This window comes from Psammomys obesus, unplaced genomic scaffold (genome assembly GCF_907164565.1).
Source record: "Psammomys obesus unplaced genomic scaffold, mPsaObe1.curated_primary_1811, whole genome shotgun sequence".
Taxonomy (NCBI): domain Eukaryota; kingdom Metazoa; phylum Chordata; class Mammalia; order Rodentia; family Muridae; genus Psammomys; species Psammomys obesus.
The window spans coordinates 10,578,505-10,602,550 of record NW_026596120.1 but is presented as its reverse complement, the minus strand read 5'-3'; the positions used below and the strand labels follow the sequence as shown (position 1 = coordinate 10,602,550).

At 35.7% G+C, this 24,046-nt stretch overlaps 1 protein-coding gene across 2 annotated transcripts in view; it reads right to left on the bottom strand.

Annotated features, from left to right (window-relative positions):
* The window catches only part of Stag1 (STAG1 cohesin complex component), a 288,255-nt gene that overhangs the window by 103,013 nt on the left and 161,196 nt on the right, over positions 1-24,046 (bottom strand). For both annotated transcript variants that reach the window (XM_055629669.1, XM_055629670.1), the window contains exon 10: positions 10,857-10,980. In XM_055629669.1, the coding sequence (XP_055485644.1) occupies positions 10,857-10,980 (124 nt within the window). The remainder of the gene's footprint in view (positions 1-10,856; positions 10,981-24,046) is intronic.

The following is a 24,046-nucleotide window of genomic DNA, read 5'->3' as shown; positions in this document are numbered from 1 at the left end:
CACACACACACACACACACACACACACACACACACACACACACACACCCAATGGACAACTTTGTCTTAGTTACTTTAAAAAAACTTAAACTTTTATCAAATATTTAGAAACTATGTCTGATCATGAAAAACTGTCCATATGCCTTTATGGCACATTAAATTTATATTCTATGGTTATAGTCAGAAAATGGTATGTTTATTTGTTCTGCTTATAATTATAGAATGATCCGATAAACCAATTTTCTGTTATAGAATCATCATTTATTTATCCAATCAACATTCATTAAATGCTTTTCTACATTACTAAGAGAAAGGAGAACATTTAGGAAGACAGGAGTAGCCAACTACTTAAAAAAGAGACAAATTCTTACAGAAAGAGAAGACTCTTAGAAATGCTATCTATTCATTAGCAGAATATTGCAATCTGCTATTGAGCTAAATCTCCATCCCAGCAGACTATGCTCAACAGAATCAATTAAATTTGAATAGAGGATGCTGGAGAGCAAAGTTCAGTCAACATCATCTAAAAATGTGACACTATCAAAGAATTCAAAAACGATTGAGGTTTCCATGATTTAAAGGTAATGTATTTTGACAATGTCAAGCTATTCTAGAATAAACCAAAATTTGGTTTTAGTTTTTAACTCATTATCTTGTAATCTGTACATTAAATGGCACATATACAAGACATTCTGGTATTTATTAGATTGCTCTTAAGGATTAAATCCAGGAGTATAATGATAAAGTTTAAACAAAATATTCTGTAAAATGATAAAGTTTAAACAAAATATTCTGTAAAATGGTGTGATCTTTTACATTGTAGGTTTTTGTAACGCCACTATCTTCCATAGTCATTAAACGTATGAATGAATAAAATGTCACTGAATTAATCTGTAAAGAGATCGGTATAATTACTTTACCTTTTTCAAGTAATTTCTAGAACTGAACAAAATGATGTTTTCTTTCTAAGGGCTAAGGAGGAATCTAAAGCATCCACGACAGAGGATACCGATGTACTACCCAAAACTCATTTACTTGGTCAGTTCTTTAGCCTCTCTCTATGATGGCTGTGTCTTAGGTCTTATTTGTACCTTCTTTGGGGGAACTGTCCATAGACAAGAACCAACCAGAATAAATCCCAAAGACTTGAGGATAAAACAGTTTAACTTAGAACTGGAGATAAGGCTTAGAGGTTAATAACATCAGCTGCTCTTCCAGAAGACCTGGGTTTAGTTCCCAGCATCCATGTCAGGCTTCTCAGAACTGCCTGTAACTTCAGCTATGGGGGTTCCAATGCTGTCTTCTAGCCTCTGCAGACATGCACACACATGACAAATATTCATACAAACACAGACATACATGTAAATAAAATAAATCTTTAAACAGTCTAATCTTATTTCTTCTGAGTAATAATACATAAGGTGCAATTTATTTCCTAAAGTTCCTTCTGAAATCATATGCTAAGGCAAGAAGTACCCTCAACATGGGGAAAACAACAAAATAAAACAATGCTGAAATCGCATGTTTGTTTTTTTCCTTTATTTATTATACTTTCCTCACTTTATTACTGGCTATAGCTGACTACAAATCCCAATAACATCACATGCTATAAAATGATGTTTTGGTCAAGGAAGGAATACCTATATAACATGTATAAGATTATTATGGAGCAAAAACATTCTTATTGACTAGGGGCATTTTAGACATTAAAATATCAGTACAATATGTCATTGATGTGTTTGTGGTCATGAAAGTGTGACAAAATACTGGAATTTAGTATAATATAAAATATTCAAAAATGACTATATTACTTCCTTTTGTATCTACTGTAGTGTATCTATTATTTTAGAACATACACCTAAAATCTTGCAGTAAAACAGGATGCCAAGTGATTAATCATAAAGTGACTATTTAGGCCCTACATAAATACACTGTACATATTCATACATTGATGAAATGGTCAAATTATGCATGTCTGAGAACATGACTCTGTTAAGTGACATATAACTCAGAATCAGGATTGGCTTATTAGGAACATGACCAAACAGAGAAGATGCCAAAGAAGTCTTTTTGTTTATTACAATTTATTCACTTTGTATCCCAGCTGTAGCTCTCTCCCTCAGCCCCTCCCAATCCTATATTCCCTCCCTCTTCTCCTCCCATGCAGCTCCCTCAGTTCACTGATAGGGGCAGTCCTCCTCCCCCTTCCATCTAACCCTAGCCTATCAGGTTTCATCAGGACTGTCTTTCATAGTCTTCCTCTGTGGCCTGGTAAGGCTGCACCCCATTCAGGGGGAGGTGATCAAAGAGCCAGCCACTGAGTTCATATCAGAGACAGCCCCTGTTTCCCTTGCTAGGGAACCCACTTGGATGGTAAGCTGCCATGGGCTATATCTGAGCAGGGGTTCTAGGTTATCTCCATGCATGGTCCTTGGTTGGAGTAGCAGTCTCAGAAAAGACCCCTGTGCCCATATTTTTTGGTTTTGTTGCTCTCCTTGTGGAGCTCCTGTCCCCTCCAGGTCTTTTTATCTCCCCCTTCTTTTATAAGATTCCCTGCACTCTGTTCAAAGCGAGGCTATGAGTCTCAGCATCTGCTTTGATACCCTGCTGGGTAGAGTCCTTCAGAGGCCCTCTGTGGTAGATCAAATAGTCCTATATCCCAAGGAAATAGAAGGAGTTATCAAAAGTCTCCCTTCCAAAAAAAGCCCATGGCCAAATGGTTTCAGCACGTAACTCTATCAGACCTCCAAAGAAGAGATAACTCCAATTCTTTTCAAACTATCCCACAAAATAGAAACAGAAGGAACATTATCAAACTCATTATATTGATACTACAGTCACCTTGTACCTAAACCACACAAAGACCCAACAAAAAAAAGAGAACTTCAGACCTATCTCTCTTATGAACATTGAGGCAAAAATACTCTATAAAATACTCGCAAACCAAGTCCAAGAATACATAAAAGATATCATCCACCATGACCAAGTAGGCTTCATTCCAGACATGCAAGGGTGGTTGAATATACAGAAATCCATCAATGTAATCCACCACATTAACAAACTGAAGGAGAAAAACCGCATGATCATCTCCTTAGACGCCGAAAAAGCATTTGACAAAAATCTACCAACCATTCATGTTTAAAGTCTTGGAGAGATCAGGGATACAAGGCACATACTTAAACATAGTGAAAGCAATAAACAGCAAACCTATAGCCAAACTTAAACAGAGAGAAACTTAAATAAATCCAGCTGAAATCAGGGACAAGGCAAGACTACCCATTCTCTCTGTATCTCTTCAACATAGTACTTAAAGTCCTAGCTAGAGCAATACAATAACTAAAGGAGATCAAGGGGATACAAATCAGAAAGGAAGAAGTCAAAGTATCAGTATTTGCAGATCATATGATAGTATACACGAGTGACCCCAAAGATTCAACCAGAGAACTCCTTCAGCTGATAAACACCTTCAGCAGCGTGGCTGGATACAAAATTAACAATAACAACAAAAAATCAGTAGTCCTCCTGTATATGAAAGACAAAAGGGCTGAGAAAGAAATTAGGAAAACTACACCTTTCAAAATAGCACAAATAACATAAAGTACCTTGTTTTTTTGTTTTTGTTTTCTTTCCTAACCAAGCAAGTGAAAGACCTGTTTGAAAAAAACTTCAAGTCTCTGAAGAAAGAAACTGAAGAAGATATCAGAAGATGGAAAGATCTCCCATGCTCATGGATTGGTAGGATTAACAGTGAAAATGGCCATCCTGCAAAAAGCAATCTACAGATTCCATGTAATTCCCACCAAAATACCAACACAATTCTTTACAGACCTTGAAAGAACAATTCTCAACTTCATATGGGAAAGCAAAAAACCCAGAATTGCTAAAACAATCCTGTACAACGAAAGATCATCAGGAGGTTTCTCCATCCCTGATCTCAAGCTGTACTACAGAGCAATAGTAATAAAAATGCACAGTACAGGCACAGAAACAGACTGGTGGATCAATGGAGTCAAATAGAGGATCCAGAAATAAACCCACATACCTACAGATACTTGATTTTGGACAAAGAAGCCAAAACCATACAATGGAAAAAAGGCATCACCTTCAACAAATGGTGCTGGTCTAACTGGATGTCTACATGTAGAAAAATGCAAATAGATCCACATTTATCACCCTGCCCAAAGCTAAAATCCAAGGGCATCAAAGACCTCAACATAAAACCAGACACATTAAATCTGTTAGAAGAAAAAGTGGAGAAGAGCCTTGAACTCACTGGCACAGGAGACAACTTCCTGAACAGAACACTACACCACAGGCTCTAAAATGAACCATCAATAAATGGGGCCTCAAGAAACTGAAAAGCTTCTGTAAAGCAAAGGACACTGTCATCAGAATAAAACGACAGCCTACACACTGGGAAAGGATCTTCTCCAACACTATATCTCTCAGAGTGTTAATATCCAAAGAAGTCTTTTAAGATCATAATTCGGACTAGATTACTTGAGGATGGCAATAGCTGACAGTTACTGATACAGAATAGCAGTGTATTTGCTAATATACATTGTATTTGCTAATATTTACCTGTGTGTAAAAGGCAATGTATGCTAGCTGTAAAACATTCAAATATTTGAAGGAGCGAGGTCAGTAACAAATATAAGAACTGCTAAGTGTACTGGCTAGTTTTTGTGTCAATTTGACACAAGTGGAAGTCATCCTAAAGGAGGGAATCTCAATTGAGAAAATGCCTTCATTAAGATTGGGGTATAGGCAAGCCTGTAGGGCATTTTCTTAGTTAGTGATTGATGTAGGAGGACCTAGCCCATTATTGGTGGTGTCACCATGAGCTGTTGGTCTGTGGTTCTGTAAGAAAGCAGGCTGAGCAAGGCATAGGAAGCAAGCCAGTAAGCAGCACCTCTTAATGGCCTCTGTATCAGCTCCTGCCACTAGGTTCCTGCCTGACTACCTTTGATGATAAACTGCAATAAGAAAGAGTAAATAAAATAACCTTTTCCTTCCCACCTTGCTTTTGGTCACAGTGTTTCATTACAGCAATAATAATCCTAAGACACTAAGTGACACTAAATATTAAAAGCAGAAAATGACAGGCCCATGCCATTAAATGGCCAGTTCAAGCCAAATGCAGCTTTCTGACAAAATTTACAGAGATGTTTATCTGTTGTAGATAAAGAACTGATGATAACGAAAGCCAAACCCAATTGCATAGTGAGTGATGCTGGATGTGGTCAGACTATCCTCACTAGAAATGACCAGAGGAGGTTGCCTGACCATAAACATCCAGTTTCAGTTAGTCTGTCACAGCAACACAAAATAGACAAGAGACAGTGTATAATAATTGTAAGAGGTAACAATGATAAAGGGAAGGCAGTGGAGAATCAATGCAAGTTGCTTATAGAATACATTACTCTAAGCAGCAAGATAGGTGGAAATCCAACGAAAGTACTAAAAACACACAATAAAAAGGGACCAATGATTGGTGAGAAAAAAAAAAAGCAAGAAAAACAAGAACAGTTTTCCAGATGTAAAGTCACAACTTTAGATGTAAGGTGACATGATCAACTTCTTTCCAAACACAGCCTTAAGACCTAGAACAAACAAACATTCCCACAAGATTCCTTTTTCAAGGTTCACAGGCTAAAAAAATTTAAGTACAGCAAGAACATGAAAAGAATTTTATTTTTACCTTATGCACTGATAATTCTCAGTGACAACTCTTAATTATCTAACTCTCTTCCACTATCTTAGTTCTTTATCTATCACATGTCTAGTATGCCACAGGAACATCCTACTAATTAAATTAGGAGCTATCTATGAATGTAACTTAGATATCTATAAAATAACCTTTTAGAATGAAAATTCCCATCTTGGTACTAATTTTTTTAGGCACTACTATTCTGTGAAGCAAGTTTTCTTATGGTAACATAAGAACTTTTAATGTATCACACAACCAAGCCTCACTGAAATCTGAATTCTACTTAATGCAGTATCTAATTTATATTAGGCAATCTGTAAATATTTTTAATGATTACATATGATAATAAGAAAAAAGTATGATAGAGTACAATATTGTAAATATTTATAATAGATTCTTTAACATTTCTGAAGAATTCTTTTTGGAAAAAAAGTTTTAGATGGCTTGGTTTCACACCCCTTTAATCCTAGCACTGGAGGCAGAGGCAGGTGGATCTCTGTGAGTTCGAGGGCAGCCTGGTTACAGAACAATTTCTAAGCAACCAAGGATTGTTATACAGAGCAACCCTGTCTTGAGAAACCAAAAGAGAAAACAAAGCTTTTCAGAATGCAAAACAACAAGATGACTCAGCAGGATAACGCATTTCCTGTACGAGCCTGATGATCTGAGGTTGATCCCACTGTGAAAGGAAAAATGCATTCCCAAAAGTTCTTTTGACTTGTGTGTACATATTGGTTTTGTTGGTTTTCACCCATCTCGCTTCTTGGAGTGCATATTGCTTTTACAGTGACCTGAGTTGGGTTCCTAGCACCCACACTGTCTGATTCACAACAGGGTTTAACCCCAGTTCTAGGTGATCTGATGCCCTCTTCAGGACTCCACAGGCACCTGCATGAGCACTTAAACATACTCATATCACCAGTGCCACATTATTACAAATGAATAGATCTTTAAAATTGATAGTTGTTAGGACTCGATAGATGGATTTGAAAATAAGAACACTTGTTGCTCTTGCAGAAAATCTAGCTTCATTTTCTAGCACTCACATGGTGGCTCACAAACATCAGTAATGCCAGTCATGGAAGAGCTAACACTGTACTCTTGGGCACCAGGCTTGCACATGATGCCCATATATAGACACAGACAAAACACCTGTATACATAAAATAAAAATTACCTAAAATAGTCAGTTAAAAATTAATGACTGTTATACAGCAACCAACATTAACTTAATATCTTCCCAGAACTGATGGTCATGTCTAAAGATCAGCTAAAATTGTTAGGTGTTTCATAAATGTAGAAAATATTCTTGGGGACTGGAGGGAAAACTAAGAAGTGAGAGAGAACAAAAGTATTAACGTATTTAATGAGTATTTAAACTCATTAAAAAGATGGATAAATGACCTATTTAGAGTATGTGAATACATTCATGTGGGTATACTGTAATCCTACATTCTTTTCAAAGTATAAGAAAATGTTTATTTAAGTGGGCTTAAATAAAAAGATCTAAATTCACATGAAGAAAATACATGTAAAAAAATCTGAAACAAAGCAAAAGATGTTTTTCAAAGATTTATATTTGGGGAGGAGAGGAAATTATAACATCCTTGAAATGTGGAACTGAGGTGGAAGTAAGGGGAAGAACATTTTTTAGTCACAGATTAAAAATCTTTTTTTTTGTACATGTGCTTTATCAAATTTAATTCATCAAAATTTATTCACTTTGTCTCCTCCCAGTCCCACCCACTCTCCCTCTCATCTCCCTCCTCCCCTAGTCACCTGAAAGGGGAGGACCTCTTCCTCTCTATCTAACTCTAGCCTATCAGGTCTCATCAGCGCTGGCTATATGTTAAGCAATCAAGCAGTGATGGTATATCTGTATACACTCAAGACTCTTAACAGCAAAAATGGCCCACAGAACTTATAGTATTCTCAATAATTGCTACAATGTTGGGAAATTTCAATACTGACATACTACATATTTTGAATGTCTGTATGTGTGTGAACATGTGTGGAGGCCAGAGTACAACCTTACATGAATTGGCTCTCCTACCTCTACGTGATTACAGGCTGCCAGGCAGGTGCAACACGCATCGTTAATGGCTGAGACATCTCAGCATTATTTACTCAGTATCTTTATAGTCAACATCAAAAGTCACAAAACAGAAAACAAGTCTTCAATTATTACCAAATTTCTCTTTACACCTACAAAAGTAATCATATTTAAAAAACAGCCCTATGGCTGTATCTTAAACAATTCAAAAAATATAGCAACTTAAAAAAACTTATAAACTTATATTTATGAATACTTAGTAATTAAAGTTATAAAATCTCACTATTTAGACAAAAAATATCAGTAACTTATCAAACCTATCTTTTTGTTATTTTGCAATTCTTAATAGGATTTCTTTTAAAACTAAGTCTTTTTTCTAAAAAGCTAGAGATGGATCAATCTAAAACAGGCTTAGTTAACTCAAGGTCTCTAACAAATTTGCTTTAACTCTGACTTAAAAAGTCATATGTACTCGCTTATATAGACCTACAAGATATGATAAACATAATGAAATCTACACACCTAAAGAAGATAATCAAGAAAGTGGACACAGGCGAAGGTGATTAATCCTCATTTAGAAAGACAAATGGGATGTGCATTGAACTTATGACAGGAGTCTACCACAAAAGGCATCTGAAAGACTCTACCTAGCAGTGTTTCAAAGCAGACACTAAGACTCATAACCAAACCCTCGGCAGATGCAGGGAATCATATGAAAGAAGGGAAGTTAGTATGATATGGAAAGGATAGGAGCTCTACAAGGACCAAATATATCTGGGCACAGGGTCTTTTATGAGACTGACACTCAACCAAGGACCATCTATGGATATAACCTAGAACTTCTGCTTGGATGTGGCCCATGGTAGCTCAGTAACCAAGTAGTTTTCCAAAGTAAGGGGAACACGGGCTATTTCTAACAGGCTCTCAAGGGCAGGCTGTTTGACCCCCCCCCCCCCCAGGGGAGGAGCAGTCAGTTAGGCCACAGAGGAGGACTTTGCAGCCAGCCCTGAAGATACCTGATAAAACAGGGTCAGATGAAAGGGGAGGAGGTCCTCCCCTATCAGTGGACTTGGAAAGGGGCAGGGAGGAGACCAGGGAGGGAGTGTGGGGTTGGGGAGGGAATGAGGGAGCGGGATACAGCTGGGACACAGAGTTAACAAAACGTAACTATAAATAAATAAATAAATAAATAGATAGACAGATAGATAGATAGATAGATAGATAGATAAAAAGTCATATGGTTTTCTACTACAACCAATGTCCATCCCATTTGTCTTTCTAAGTGGGGGTTGATCATCTTAGCCAGGGTCCTCTTTCTTGTTTATCTTCTTTATGTGTACAGATTTCAGTATGTTTATTCTATCTTATAGGTCTAGAATCCACCTATAAGTGCATTATATACTGTGTGTGTCTTTCTCCTTCTGGGATACCTCACTCGGAATGATTTTTTTCTAGATCCCACCATTTGCCTGCAAATTTCATGATTTCTTTGTTTTTAATTGCTGAGTAGTAATCCATTGTGTAAAAGTACCACAATTTCTGTATCCATTACTCAACTGAGGGACATCTGGGTTGTTTCCAGCTTCTGGCTATTACAAATAAAGCTGCTACAAACATGGTTGAGCAAATATCCTTATGGTGTACTTGAGCCTCTTTTGGATATATGCCTAGGAGTGGTATAGCTGGATCTTGAGGAAGTGCTATTCCTAATTGTCTGAGAAAGCACCAGCTTGATTTCCAGAGTGGTTGTACAAGTTTACATTCCCACCAGCAGTGGAGGAGGGTTCCCCTTTCTCCACAACCTCTCCAGCATGTGTTGTCACTTGAGTTTTTGATCTTGGCCATTCTGATGGATGTAAGGTGACATCTCAGGGTTGTTTTGATTTGCATCTCTCTGACGGCTAAGGACGTTGAGCATCTCTTCAGGTGTTTCTCTGCCATTCTATATTCCTCTACAGAGAATTCTCTGTTTAGCTCCATACCCCATTTTTTAATTGGAGTGCTGGATTTATTGCTTTTTAACTTCTTTAGTTCTTTATACATTTTGGATATCAGCCCTCTGTAAGATATAGGGTAGGTGGAGATCCTTTCCCAGTCTGTAGGCTGTCATTTTGTTTGACAAGAGTGTCCTTTGCTTTACAGAAGCTTTTCAATTTCATGAGGTCCCATTTATCGACAGGAACCTACCACTGAGGGCCTCTGAAAGTCTCTACCTAGCAGTGTATTAAAGCAAACCTTCGGCAGCGTACAGGGAATCATATGAAAGAAGGAGGAGTTAGTATGACCTGGAGAGGACAGGAGCTCCACAAGGACCAAATATATCTGGGTACAGGGGTCTTTTGTGAGACTGTATCTCCAACCAAGGACCATGTAGGGATATAATCTAGAACCTCTGCTGGGATGTAGCCCATGTAGCTCAGTATCCAAGTGGGTTCTCTAGTAAGGGGAAAAGGGACTATTTCTGACAGGAACTCAATAGCTGGCTCTTTAAACCCCTCCCCCCTACCAGAGGGAGGAGCAGCCCTGCTAGGCCATAGAGGAGGACTTGCAGCCAGGCCTGAAGATACCTGATAAGCTAGGGTCAGATGAAAGGGAAGAAGGTCCTCCCATATCAGTGGACTTGGAAAGGAGTAGGAAGAAGATAAGGGAGGGAGGGTAGGATTGGGAGGGAATGAGGTAGTGGGATACAAAGTTAATAAACTGCAGCTAATATTAAAAAATGAAAATCTAAGTCATATGGTAATATAACCCAATAGAATTCCAAACAAAAAAGCTTATTTAATTTTTATATACAAGTAATCACCTTTGATCCTTGATTAGGAGACTGTTACTTTCTTGGTGATAATGTATATTATTATCTTATAAGTACAGATTTGTCAGGCTCTCAGTAGTAATTCAAGCTAGCATTACATCCAAGGAAGACTCATAAACCAGTCTTAAATTTTATAATGGTAATCAATTTATTTGTATTATCTGAGATTTTATATTATTGCATCTCTTTAAAAAATAATGAAGCTACTACAATTTTGATGGCTGGCATTCCAGTGTATAAAGACAAATACCACTTCCACCAAAGCTAGAAGACACCAACTTACCCTGTCATGAAGAGTCCATCCTACGTATTTCAGGTAACTGTCATTTAGGAAGGCATCACTATACATTTTCATCCATACTCCAATTTCTTCAATACAGATAGCTCGAATTTCAGCAATTGCATCACTGGATGGGGCAGAGGAAGAGAAACCTCTGAATTATACAGAGAACTGGAATGTATTCCAACTAATTCTCAATAAACGTAAATTGTATTCTTTCCCTTGTTGAAACAGGGTCTCATGTTGTGAAGGCTGGACTTAAAATCACTATGGAGATGAGGATGATACTGAACCTCTTTGATCCTCATGCCTTCATCTCCCAAGGATTACAAACTAGGACTGTGATCACGTGTGGTTTTACTCAGTGCTGGAGACTGAACCTAAGACTTTGTGAGGGCTAGGAAAAGTCTGCATTAATTGGGATACATTCCCTGCCCAATATAAACATTTCCTTAAAATGTTAAAAATTACATTTATTTAATTTGCTTTTGGAGGGACTGCACATACGCCATGGCATGAATGTGGAGACCAGTGGATAACTTGCAAGAGTTAGGATTGAATTCAGATTGGCAGCCTTGGCCTCAAATGCCTCCAGTAAGGGACATCACCAGTCCAATATAAATATTCTGAATACGGTTTATACCTGTACTGCAAAAAGTCTCCAACATAAATTTCTTGTCATAAACCCCCATCATATTTGGCACTGACATACTATCTTCATTGGGGCAGGAATAGCAATTAAAGCTTTCTGACAACATCACAACTAATGGTAAATCTTCTGAGAAAAAAAAACCAATGTGCCAATATGAAGTAGAATTCAAAACCATTTCTCTAAACAACCATTAACCATTATAAGCTTGCACAATCTTAATGAACTGAATAAAATTACTTTTTATGACCACCACAAACTACTTTACATATTTAACAAGGCAAAATCATCTAGGAGACAATTATTTGGAACTGCTTAAGAAGGGATAGAAAAGCACCATCTGCTTTGCTTCAACACCTAGGTTTGACTTTTAACACCTACAGAGAGTTTCACAACCATATCTTACAAGTTCCCCAGAAATTATTTAAAAAAATCGTATTTTACATCCCAAGAAACCAGTATACTTCCTTCTGGGCTTTGTGGGCACTGTATTTGCCTGGTACACCAAGATTAGGTAAAATATATCCCATACACATAATATAAAAACAAAAGCAAAGGTTTTGAGACTTTATTGAGTAGTAAGGAAATGTGTTTAGCTTGTACTTCTTTTATTTTTTGGCTTGAACTTCTATAAAATGAATCTCACCACTTCATTCAAATCATATGTCTTTCATCATTAGTTAATTTATGTTTTAGGCTGAACAATGCAAAATTATCCACTTTAGTTACATTGAGAAACAGTTGTAGAAAAGCAATAAATTTTAGAATTCTACTCATTACCCTCACAACAGGCTTCAATATGGTTGTCCTAGGATGATTTTCCTACTCTAAGGCAATTTCTAAAAAAATAAAATAAAATAAAATAAAATAAAATAAAATAAAATAAAATAAAATAAAATAGAATAATTTTACCTACTAGGTTATTAGCCCTAACTTAAAAAAATATATACAGGTAGAACATAGTGGTATAAGACTTTAATCTCAGCACTCAGTAGGCAGAGGCAGACAGATCTCTGTAAGTTTGAAGCCAGTCTGATCTACATAGTGAGTTTCAGGGCATTCAGGTTTACAGAAAGACATTGTCTCAAAAAAAGTGTGTATTCTTTCATATATATATATATATATATATATATATATATATATATATATATATATATATATGAAAATAATGTTACTACTACATCTTTTGGAGTTCAACTAAAATTTACAATTTCTCATTTACTAACTATGTTTAAGTAACTTTAATTCTTTAACAAAGTATATTTCTCCTTAAAACTAAATTAGAAGCGAAACTCAATGGTAACTTTGCATTAGGTACGTCTTATTTATTTTTTTGCAATTTTCCTGCCACCATGGAGTGCTACGATTAGAGGTGTGTATCACCATAAATTATTTCTCTGTCCTTCTTTTTGGCAAAGTCTCATTGTATTCCATGGGTTTCAAACTCATGACAATCTTTCTGATTCAGTCTCTCAAGTGTAAGTGAAGTAGGTCTGTAAAGTGAGTTTAAGGTATCAAAATCAGGTCTTCAGGTTTGTGTACCAAACTCTCATATCTGCTAAGCCATCCACCAGTGCTTTTGTGGTATCTTCAAAGTGTGTGTGCACAACTTTGCTAATGGTCTCTCTGTGGACCTTTGTTTACCTTTTTTTAAGTATGGATACCCTAAATAACTCACCTGTGATAAATATAACATGGCTAAAAAGAAAAGTTTTGATTCTGGAACCTAAGTCAAAAGAGATAGTATGAGAATTTTGTTATTTTGTAGATAATAATCATTGGGGAAACCATTTGTCATATTGCTAGGACACAGGGTTCCCTAAAGGAGTTCCATGGAATGTACAATTGAGGCCTTCTGCTACCAGCTTATGTTGAGTTATGCTATCTAAGAAAAAGATCTTGAACTTCAGCAAGGGGACTGCAGTTTAAACAATGTCTCATAATTTTAAAATTTATTTTGAATATAAATTGTAAATATTAATTAGGTAATGTTTGCTGTTTCAGTAGGTACATGCATTGGATAACATTTAAACCAGACCATGTATAGATCTCAAATTTGCCATGTCTTTATGGCAAAATGTTTCAAAATAATTCCTCTATAAGCCCCTCTCCTTGCCTGCTCTATTTTCTCCTATTCTTCTCTTCTTTTGCTTCTCTTGTGTTGGTTAAGGGTAGAGGGCTTTAGATTTTGAAAAAGGTTCTTTTTAGGTATCACAGAATGGTTCAAACTCGAGTATTGTTCCCTCTTCCCCACAAATTCTGCAATTATAGGCATACAGCGCCAAAACTGACTTAAAATAATGCCTTCTAACTTTGTGAAATGTATAGTTAGTATTGTTATGTACAGACAATCTAGTAACCACATAAATTTATATAGTTTCTGTGATGTCTTTTAATAGCCTTTCTACTTGATTATTTCCTGCACACAATAAAATGAAAATGAACTCCAGTTGATGTTTTTTAAAAAAAAATTCTTTCAATACTCTAATAGCAGCTTTTCCAGAAATTAAATCAGATGTAGCCCATAGCAGCTCATTATCCAAGTGGGTTCCCTAGTAAAGGGAACAGGGACTATCTCTGACATTAATTCAGAGGCTGGTAGTTTGACCTCCCCTCCCCACAAGGGGGGAGCAGCTTTGCCAGGCCATAGTGGAGGACATTGCAGCCAGTCCAGATGAGACCTGATAAGCTAGGGCCATACGGAAGGGAAGGAGGACCTCCCCTATCAGCGGACTTGGAGAGGGGAATGGAAGGAGATGATGGAGGCAGAGAGGGATTGGGAGGGAATGAGGAAGGGGGCTACAGCTGGGATACAAAGTGAATAAACTGCAATTAATATAAAAAATAAAATAAAAATAAAAAAAATTTGGAAAAAAGAAATTAAACCAAATTTAAATGATTGCAATACAAAATTTAGGCGAAACTCATCTAATGTGGATGTATCATGAAGAGCTCTGAAGTGAATAATTCTGCAGGTAAAAAACATCTACTATATGAAATGTAGCATAAAATAAATTCCTATATCAAACAATTCTATGTAAAATTTTGCTCTAACAATTTTCTCCTAAAATAGAGCAATTACAGAGAAATTGTGTGTGTGTGTGTGTGTGTGTGTGTGTGTGTGTGTGTTGGAGGAAAGGTTAAAATGAAATCAGGTGAAATAAACATCTAATGAACCTGCTTTAAAACACACACACACACACACACACACACACACACACACACACACACACACGTCTTTTATTACACCTTGAATGAGAATTTTAGACCATAGAAGGTAACACACAGTAGGACTTTAAAATGGAATTTTAAGTAGAAATGCTATTAAAGGACATCACAGAAAACTGTGCAAACTGCTGAGAGGAGTTATAGGAGACTTCTGAGAAGAAGCACTGTATATACTTGAAAACTGAAAATGTTGGATAACTATGTTCAACTCATTATTTCATATTTTCGTATTTTTTAGGATTACAGACACAGCTACATAGCAGAATGTTTTCTTTACCTGGGATAACTTTCCAGGCTCCCTTCCCCCCCGCCCCCAAACAAAAGCAATAGATTCATAAAATTGAAATGTGCTATAGCTCATTTTGTGGCATCATGCATTAGCAAATGAATGAATAAATGAATGTATGTATGTATGTGACGACTTGTCAGACATCCCCTGTTCACCTTATTAAGAAACATACTTGGAGACTGAGCTGCCTATGGGCTACATCTGAGCATGGGTTCTAGGTCTTCTCCATGCATGGTCCTTGGTTAGAGTATTGGACTCTGCAGGAACCCTGGGCTCAGATATTTTGGCTCTGTTGGTCTCCTTGTGGAGCTCCTGCCCCTCCAGGTCTTTCTGTTTCCCCTTCTTTCATAAGATTATCTGCACTCTGCCTAAAGTTTGTCTATGAGTCTCAACATCTGCTTCAATTGCCTGTTGGGTAGAGTCTTTCAGAGGCCCTCTGAGGTAGGCTCCTGTACTGTTTCCTGTTTTCTCCCTCTTCCGATGTTTATCCTATTTGCCCTTCTGAATGAGGATTGATCATTACCCAGGGTCCTCCTTCTTGCCTAGCTGATTTAGGTATACAGATTTTAGTATGTTTACACTATATTATATGTCTAATATGTGAGTATAGCGGAGGAGTATAGGGGGAGAAGAGACAGGGTGGGACTGGGAGGAGATGAGGGAGGGAAGAATACAGCTGGTATACAAAGTAAATAAATTGCAATAAAAATGAATTTAAAAAGTGACAACTTCTAGAAAAATCTAATTTGATTCTGTCTGAAAATTTCGCTAACAGGTATAGATATGGTGGTGTACTCCTTCAATTATAGTAGTTAGGCTGAAGCAGGAAAAATCAATGGTATTATGGATTGAGTTCGAAGGCAGATGAGGCTTCTAAGCAAGGTTCTGCCACAAAAAATAAAATAAAAAATAAAATAAAATAATTAAAAATTACAAAACTTACAAACTCACAAACAAAAGGCATACATGATGGGGTCAAAAGAGACAGCATCTACTTTTCCTTTTGGCACTATGGGAAGAAAAAATTAGCAAAACCCCCAAGAAATGGAATAAAAAGCACAATATATGCAAAAAAAAAAAAGGTGATAGATTTCTGTCCAAATAATCAATAATCTCTAGGAAAGTGAAGAAGCTTTGAGAATAGTCCATATTTATACTTCTAGGTAGCAAACACTGTGAGCTAGAACCAAATAATTCCAATTCTGAGAATTGAGGCAGGCCAAGGTGACTAGGCTATCAGACTGGAGAGCTGAACAGAGAGTGGGATGTGTAGATCTGCAACAAAATCACACCAACTCTTTAGTCACATACAAAAAGGTATGTGAAAACCACTCTTAGATAAAAAACAGATGGACCAGAGAACAATCGTAGAATAAACCCAGAGTTAGTAACATTTTGGTCTTTGCTGACCCAGCAAATTATATACAGTATTATTTGAGCACTGGGAGAAATTAGCCACAGACTAAATATTATTGTTGTTCTTAGCAAACGTTAAAAATTAAACATAACTGATTTCCATAGAGAATATTATATATGAAAGAATATGAAAGTATCTAGCATACAAAACGGAAAAACCCACAATAACTGGCAAAAGTTAAATATAAATAAAAATAAAGCATGAACTGAAGAAAATTACCTGAGAAAAAATACAAACACAAAGAAATTATACACAATACAAAACAAACTAGAAAATTATTTTGAGAAAGTTCGTATGTTCAAGAAGTTTTAGGTAAATACAATATACTAAAGACTACTACTTTGAATGTGGTCTAGAGAAAGAAAAAAAATCAAAATAAAGAAAATAACATAACGTAATATAATAGAAAACAAACCTACTGATAAAGAACAAAGAAAAATACAAAAGTGTAAAAGACAGCCAAAATAAAAAGATAAATTAACTACAAATGTTGTAAGAAAACGACAACAACTTTCTTAGTTGGTACCAATCAAACCAGAGACAGTGGATCTAATCTTTGAACGTACTCAAAAATCCACATCAAAAGACAAAATTAGTAATGATAAATGTAAGTAAAAAATTCTGTCTTCCAATGCAGGCACTCCTGATGAGATTTGATAGATTAAGATCAGAAGGAAGGAGAGGAGGACCTCCCCTATCAGTGGACTTGGGAAGGGGCATGTATGAAGAAGGGGGAAGGTAGGTGGGATTAGGAGGGGAGGAGAAAGGGGTTTATGGGGGAATACAAAGTGAATAAAGTATAACTAATAAAAGTTAAAAAAATGCAAAAAAAATTCTGTCTTCTATCTCAACCATAAAAAACAAAAGACTAATCTTTAAAACATGGAAGTCTATATGATATTTTGATATAAAACAATTTCTTCAAACATTTGAAAGCCTGTCATGTGACTTCCAGGGCTAAATATGCCCATGAACACCATCAGCTGTGATGTAGAAGTTGCAGATATAATTGGAAGCTGTATGCTAAATAAATGTTCACATGTACAGAAGGTCTGTAAATAACAAGATCTATAAAACAGAAGGACCATCAGTTGGGATGGCCTGTAAGAAAGTAATACTCAACTGTAAGAATCAGTACACAGCCCGAAATACAAACTTTAAATATCAAGTTTTTGTCTTTGTTTACTATATAAAGGGCTGAAGATGGAATTTAAGGCTCATATGTGCAAAGTAGGTTCTCTATCACCGACAATCTGAGTTTTATTAAATATAGACATTTTATTGTTTCAAAAAAGTCAAAACACATTTAAAGTATTGAATGAAAAAAGATGATCACAGTATTTAATCAACAGTGAATCAAAGTAAAGGGAGTGAAAAAAAAAAAAAAACTATGACAAAAGAAGGAAGAAATCCCAAATGTCACCAATTATTTATTACGGTACTGAAGTTCTAGTCAAAGCTTCCAGACAGAACAAATAAAAAACATCCAATCAGAAAATAATTTCTCACTGTTCACAGATGACACAATATTAGACATAGAAAACCTCAAAGAGTCTGCCAGAAAACTGTGGGACTAAATGAACTTGGCAATGCTACAGGATATAAAAGCAACATATAAAAAAAGAAGTACCATTCTAATACAGTAAGAGTAAGCGGTCTGAAATTGAGCTCAGGATAGCAACATCACTCACAATACCATAAAACCCAATAACATAGCTGAGGATAAAACTGAAGAAAGGGGTAAATGTTTTTTACAGTAATATCTATAAAAATACCAATGAAAGACATTCAGATAAAGACATCCCAGTATACAAAAGTATGACTCTGTGTTTTTCCTGACCATGTACTGTATATGTGGGCATGTGAGTATCAGACACTAATGTGTGTAGTTGTGGATTCCAGGGATTGGTTGCCAGGCATGTACAGCAAGTGCTTTACCTGCAGATCCACCTCACCAGCCCTGTTTCAGGTCTTATAAGTCTTTAATTTATTTAGAGTTGATGGTTTCTTCCATAGTTGAGCAATAAAAAAATCCACTTTCTTACATTTTTCTACATTTTCTCTAATAGTTCCAATATTATTTATTGAAAATATGTTCCAATATTTCTTCTTTTGAAAGATCACTTAGCTGTAAATTCTCAGTTTACTTTTATACTCTCTGTTATGTTACAATGTATGTCTCCTTTCATGTCTATACGTGAATGACAGCACAAGCACAAGAGTTTTGAGACAGGTCTCATGTATCCATGACATCAAAAAGCATAGGTAACAACAACAAAAAACAGACAATTTGGATTTCACCCAAGATAAAATATTTTTTTCACAGCAGAGGGAACAACTTAATGAGACAGCCTACAGAAGGGAAGAGAACAGTTGTATAGGGGTTAACATCCAGAGTATTTCAGATACTCTAAAAGCTTAACATCAAAATAAAGAAACAGTTAAAAATGGGAAACATAGTCAATATAGTATATAATTAATTATAAAACTATACGTAATATGTATTTCTTAAACTTATTAAATAGTAAAACATACAATAAAAAAAGGGAAACATATCTTAATAGATACTTCTTAAGAGAAGGCATTCTAATCACTATGAATCTCAGATCATTGATTCATTGACTCAAGTTAGAGTAGTTATTAGAATTACTAAAGATTATTAAAGTGTAAGATGGGACAGAGTACTCTTGGGAAGTAAATCAGTAGTCATTACATAAAGCATAATGGAATATATAGTCAGTACTATAGGCAAAAGGTCATTCAAATGAAGAGGCAGAAATGGGGCTCATTTTTTAAGGGCTTGCACTATAGCTCATAAAAAAAAACAGTATTAGCGAGGCATGATGATATAAGCATATAATATCACTATTTGGAAGGTGGAGGCAGAAGATGAGGCCAACCTTAACTAGAAACAGTGAGTTTGAAGCCACACTGTGAGTTTGATCTCACACTTACATGAGATCTAGTCTTAAAAGTGTGGGAGTTAAGTGTTTACATACATATATATTAAAAAATAAAAACTAGGAAAGCCTGAAGCATCTAAAATTTTATATAAAACAATCTAAATAAAATTTCATAAAACCTAAGTTGGATAAGCCCATAAATACATAATTGACAAACTGTTGAAGTCTTCAATAAAAACTATGAAGTAAAATGACTCATATACAATGGAAGACTAAGACAAATATTAAACTTTTTAACCTTAAACAATTCTAGCAGGTAGTAATGACTTTTGAATGTGTTGGAAGAAAAAACTGAAAATGTGAACCAAGAATTCTGTATGAAGCAAAACCATTATTCAAAGACAAATGTGAAACACTGATTTCCTAGATAAATGAAACTGACAAAATGTGGTGCTAGCCAACTTCCTATAAACAGAGGCTCTGAAAGACTCAAACCTGCAGGGTATCGAAGCAGATGCTAAGACTCATAGCCAAACTTTGGGCACAGTTCAGGGAATCTTATGAAAGAAGGAGGAGATGAAAGACCTGAAGGGGATAGGAATTCCACAAGGAGAACAACAGAAACAAAAAAGTTTGGGCACAGGGGTCTTTTCTGAGACTGATACTCCAACCAAGGACCATTCATGGATATAACCTAGAACCCCTGCATAGATGTAGCCCATGGCAGCTCAGTGTCCAAGTGTGTTTGCTAGTAAGGGGAACAGGGACTGTCTCTGACATGGACTCAGTGGCAGGCTCTCTGATCACTTTCCCCTGATGGGGAAGCAACCTTACCAGGCCACAGAGGAAGACAATGCAGCCAGTCCTGATGAGACCTGATAGGCTAGGGTCAGATGGAAGGGAAGGAGATCTCCCCATCAGTGGACTGGGAGAGGGGCATGGGAGGAGAAGAGGAATGGAGGACAGGATTGGGAGGGGATGCGGGATGAGGCCACAGCTGGGATACAAAATGAGTATATTGTAATTAATAAAAAAATTAAAAAAATAAAAACAACGCAACAGGGTATTCTTCAAATTGAAAGTAAGTTCAAAGTTTTTTAGAATAACTTTAGTATTTTAGAAAATTGAAAAGTATCAAAACTATTAAATATTAATTTTAAAGTTGGCATAGTTTTTCCTCTTACCTTTGCTGAAAAAGGTATGACCATATTCACAGATAATGTAATACTGTACCATGGAGTAATAAGAATGCAGATAAAATATACATGGAAAAAAATAACAAAAAGGATCAAAATAGGGGGGCAGAAATGATTGAATAAAACTACGTTTATAAATTTGACAGGTTAAATTCTAGTAATTTATGATTCATATTGAAATCCAAACTAAAAACAAAATAAAATAACAGATTTTTTTTTTTCTTTCTGAGACAGCATTTCTCCGTGTAGCCTTGGGTGTCCTGTACTCACTTTTTAGAACAGGTTGGCTGAGGTCTGCCTGCCTCTGCCTCCCTGAGTGTTGGGATTACAGGTGTGCACCACCACGCCTAGCTGAAAATAACAGATTTTTAGACTGTATAAAAGGCCAAATATAGCTGATCATGAGAGAAAGACATTAAAAAGTTTGAAAGAATAATTAAAAAATAAACTAAACATAGCATGAGAAAGGTAAATATGGAACTTTGTGGAAAAAAGAATATCTAGAAAGAGACATTTCATGACAAAGAAATTAATGAACAGGAAAATAGCAGTATTACATATTGTATGTACATGGAATACTTTAAATATTTAAATAGCAATGGCAGAAAATCAGAAAACCTATGATGTTCTGAAATCAAACTGGTTTAACAGAACTAAGGAAACCCTAATGAAAATTAGAAAAATATTTCATACTGATGAAAGACAAAACATATACATACCAGAATTTGTAGTATATCATTAAAGCATTGTCTGGGAGAACATTTATAAGATGAAACAAAGAGAACATAAATCAGAGAGAAAAAAAAAAAACCCAGGGAAATATAAAAACAGAAAAAGAGAATATAAAATTTGTACTTACTAAGATCATACAGTAAAAAATTTATCAAAAATGACTAACTAGAACCAAAACAGACACAAGGTAACAATAGCCAGAAATCAATAAAGCGAAAAATAAAGTTAATGAAACCTTACATCTATTCATCAACAAAATGGATACACCTTTAGTTATAAAGACCAAAGCAAACAAAAGCGGATACGTACTACCAAACTGAGCATCAATTAGATGTCACTGGTAATCTTACAGATATTATATAATAGAAAAAAATATTAGGATCAAAACTATAACTTGGAATTTATACTTCACTGGCTTAAAAACATGGGTTACCAAGTTTGACTTGATGGAAACTCCTTTACTAAGAAACCCCCGAAGCAGAGGTCTGCTTGGTGTATCTTTCCCCATATACAAACAATGCCATCTTTCATAAATTAATGCAGAAAACAGAGTGGAAGGGAAGACTTCATAATGGATTCTACAAGTTAAATATTCCAAACAAGCTGTAGTTACAGATTAAATTTCTGTGCTTACAGCCCAGATCTTTGCTTTGAGCTATTGAAACATTGTAGAAAGCCAGGTAGGGCAAAGGCAGAGGTTTCTAAGGAATAGAGGGTATGTCTTGAAGAGGACTGTGGGACACTGATTTCTTTCTTCATGTCTCACTCACACAATGAGCAGTACTGTTCCAACATGTGGTCCTCAACATGGTACGTTCCTCCATCAAGGGCCCATGAGAAAAGAAACCCGTTGACTATAAACTAAAACTTCCAAAATAGGAGTCAAATAAACTTTTTTCTTTGCAAGTTTATTATCACAGATACTTTGACAGTTAAGAATTCATCCATCACACCCAAGAAAGTACATGTAGAAGAGCTTAACAAACTAGAAGCAAACTCAAATCCCTAGAATATAAAAACTGATAATTAAACATAATCATTTCAGTTTTCTCCTAATACAAATATGGTCTATTATATAAAAACCAATTAATATCAATTTTCATATTAATAAAGAAAAAACCTCCATGATTTCAAAAGAGAAAATGAGCACTATCTTCATTATTAAAACACTGAACAAATTAAGGTGAAAGCTAATTTTCTCATCCTATCAAATAATAGTTATATAAATCTTATAATTAACATATTAACCAGACTTTTTATTTATAGATTTATTATTGATTCACATGATTTTCTACTTATCTGACGTAATTCTCCCTATATATAAATACTGTTATATTCAGATCAGGGTATTGGACATATCCATTATCTGAAATATTTATTTCTTAGTCGTAATAACAGTCCAGACCAGGCACAGTGGCACATGCCTTCAATTCCAGCTTATTTGGAAGGCTGACACAATAAGACTACGAATTTCAGACCAGCTTGAGTTATCTACCAACCTTTCTGGAAAGAAAAAGAATCTAAATAAATAAACAAGGGGGTGTATTTCAAACATACTTTGTTATCTACTAAGAAATATATACCAAGACAGTCTTTCTTTGTAACTGTACCACACTAAACAACCTGGTTGTCTTACTCCCTGATACTCTGACATGAGGTAATAACCAGTACTTTCTCTACATTTATGACATTATGTTTAAATCAATTCCATATATGAACAAACTAATATACTCTTTATCTTTCTGTGCCTTGTTAATTTGACTTTCAGCATATCTGTGAAGGATTACCTTGATTAGAGTAAACCACAGGAAAATCCATTTTAAAGGAGGTTAGTTAGCACCATTCCCTGGACTTGGGTTCTAGACTGCATAAAAAGGAGAAAACCATGGAGTGTTTAGCCATAAATGGATTATTTATATTATACCCCTAATCCTAAAGCTCAGGGACCATCATGAAAAAGGAGGCAGTAATACTAAAAGCCACAGATCCAGGACAAAAGGGCAGGTTGGTGTCTTTTGGACCCAACAACAAAAGCTGCAATCATCAACTCACAACAGTTGTGGTTGACTACAGGAGACCTGCAACAGTCAGGTTAAGCCTGTCAAAAGCTCCCAACCCTAAGTGATAACTAATGACAGTTGCTAGCTGCTAGGGAAAAGAGAGTGTTTTCATTAAGGATGTGGCTCATGGTAGGTAGACAATACTTCAGTGGATGGCTCTATCATTATTGTACAGGAAAAACAAAGTGGACTCAATGAATTGATTGCTTTTTAAAGAGGAAAGTAGGAGGGTAGTGAGGGAATGGATCTAAGAGGTAGTAGAGGGAGGTGAATTTGAGCAAAATACATTATACACATATATTAAATTCTCAAGGTATTAATAAAAATATACTACTTAAGAAAACACTCTCAATGGGCGTGGTAGTCCAAGCCTTTATTACCAGCATTCAGGATGCAGAAGCAAAAAAATCTATTTGTGTTTCAAGTCAGTCTAAGAACAAGGAGTCATCACTCTCTTCTTTCTGACTGTGCATGCAATTTGACCAGATGTTTTAAGCTCATGCTACCTTGTCTTCCACACCATATTGTAATGTACCCTGAAATATGAACAAAACCAAATCTTTCTCAGTTAACATTACTCTTGTCAGCATACTTTATTACAGCAACAGAAACATTAACTAGACAGATGCTTGTGTTGATTCCATATCCTGTGTACTGAGAATGTTACTAATCTAAACAAGTTATCTTTTTAGCATACCATTCTCATTTACATTGGATAA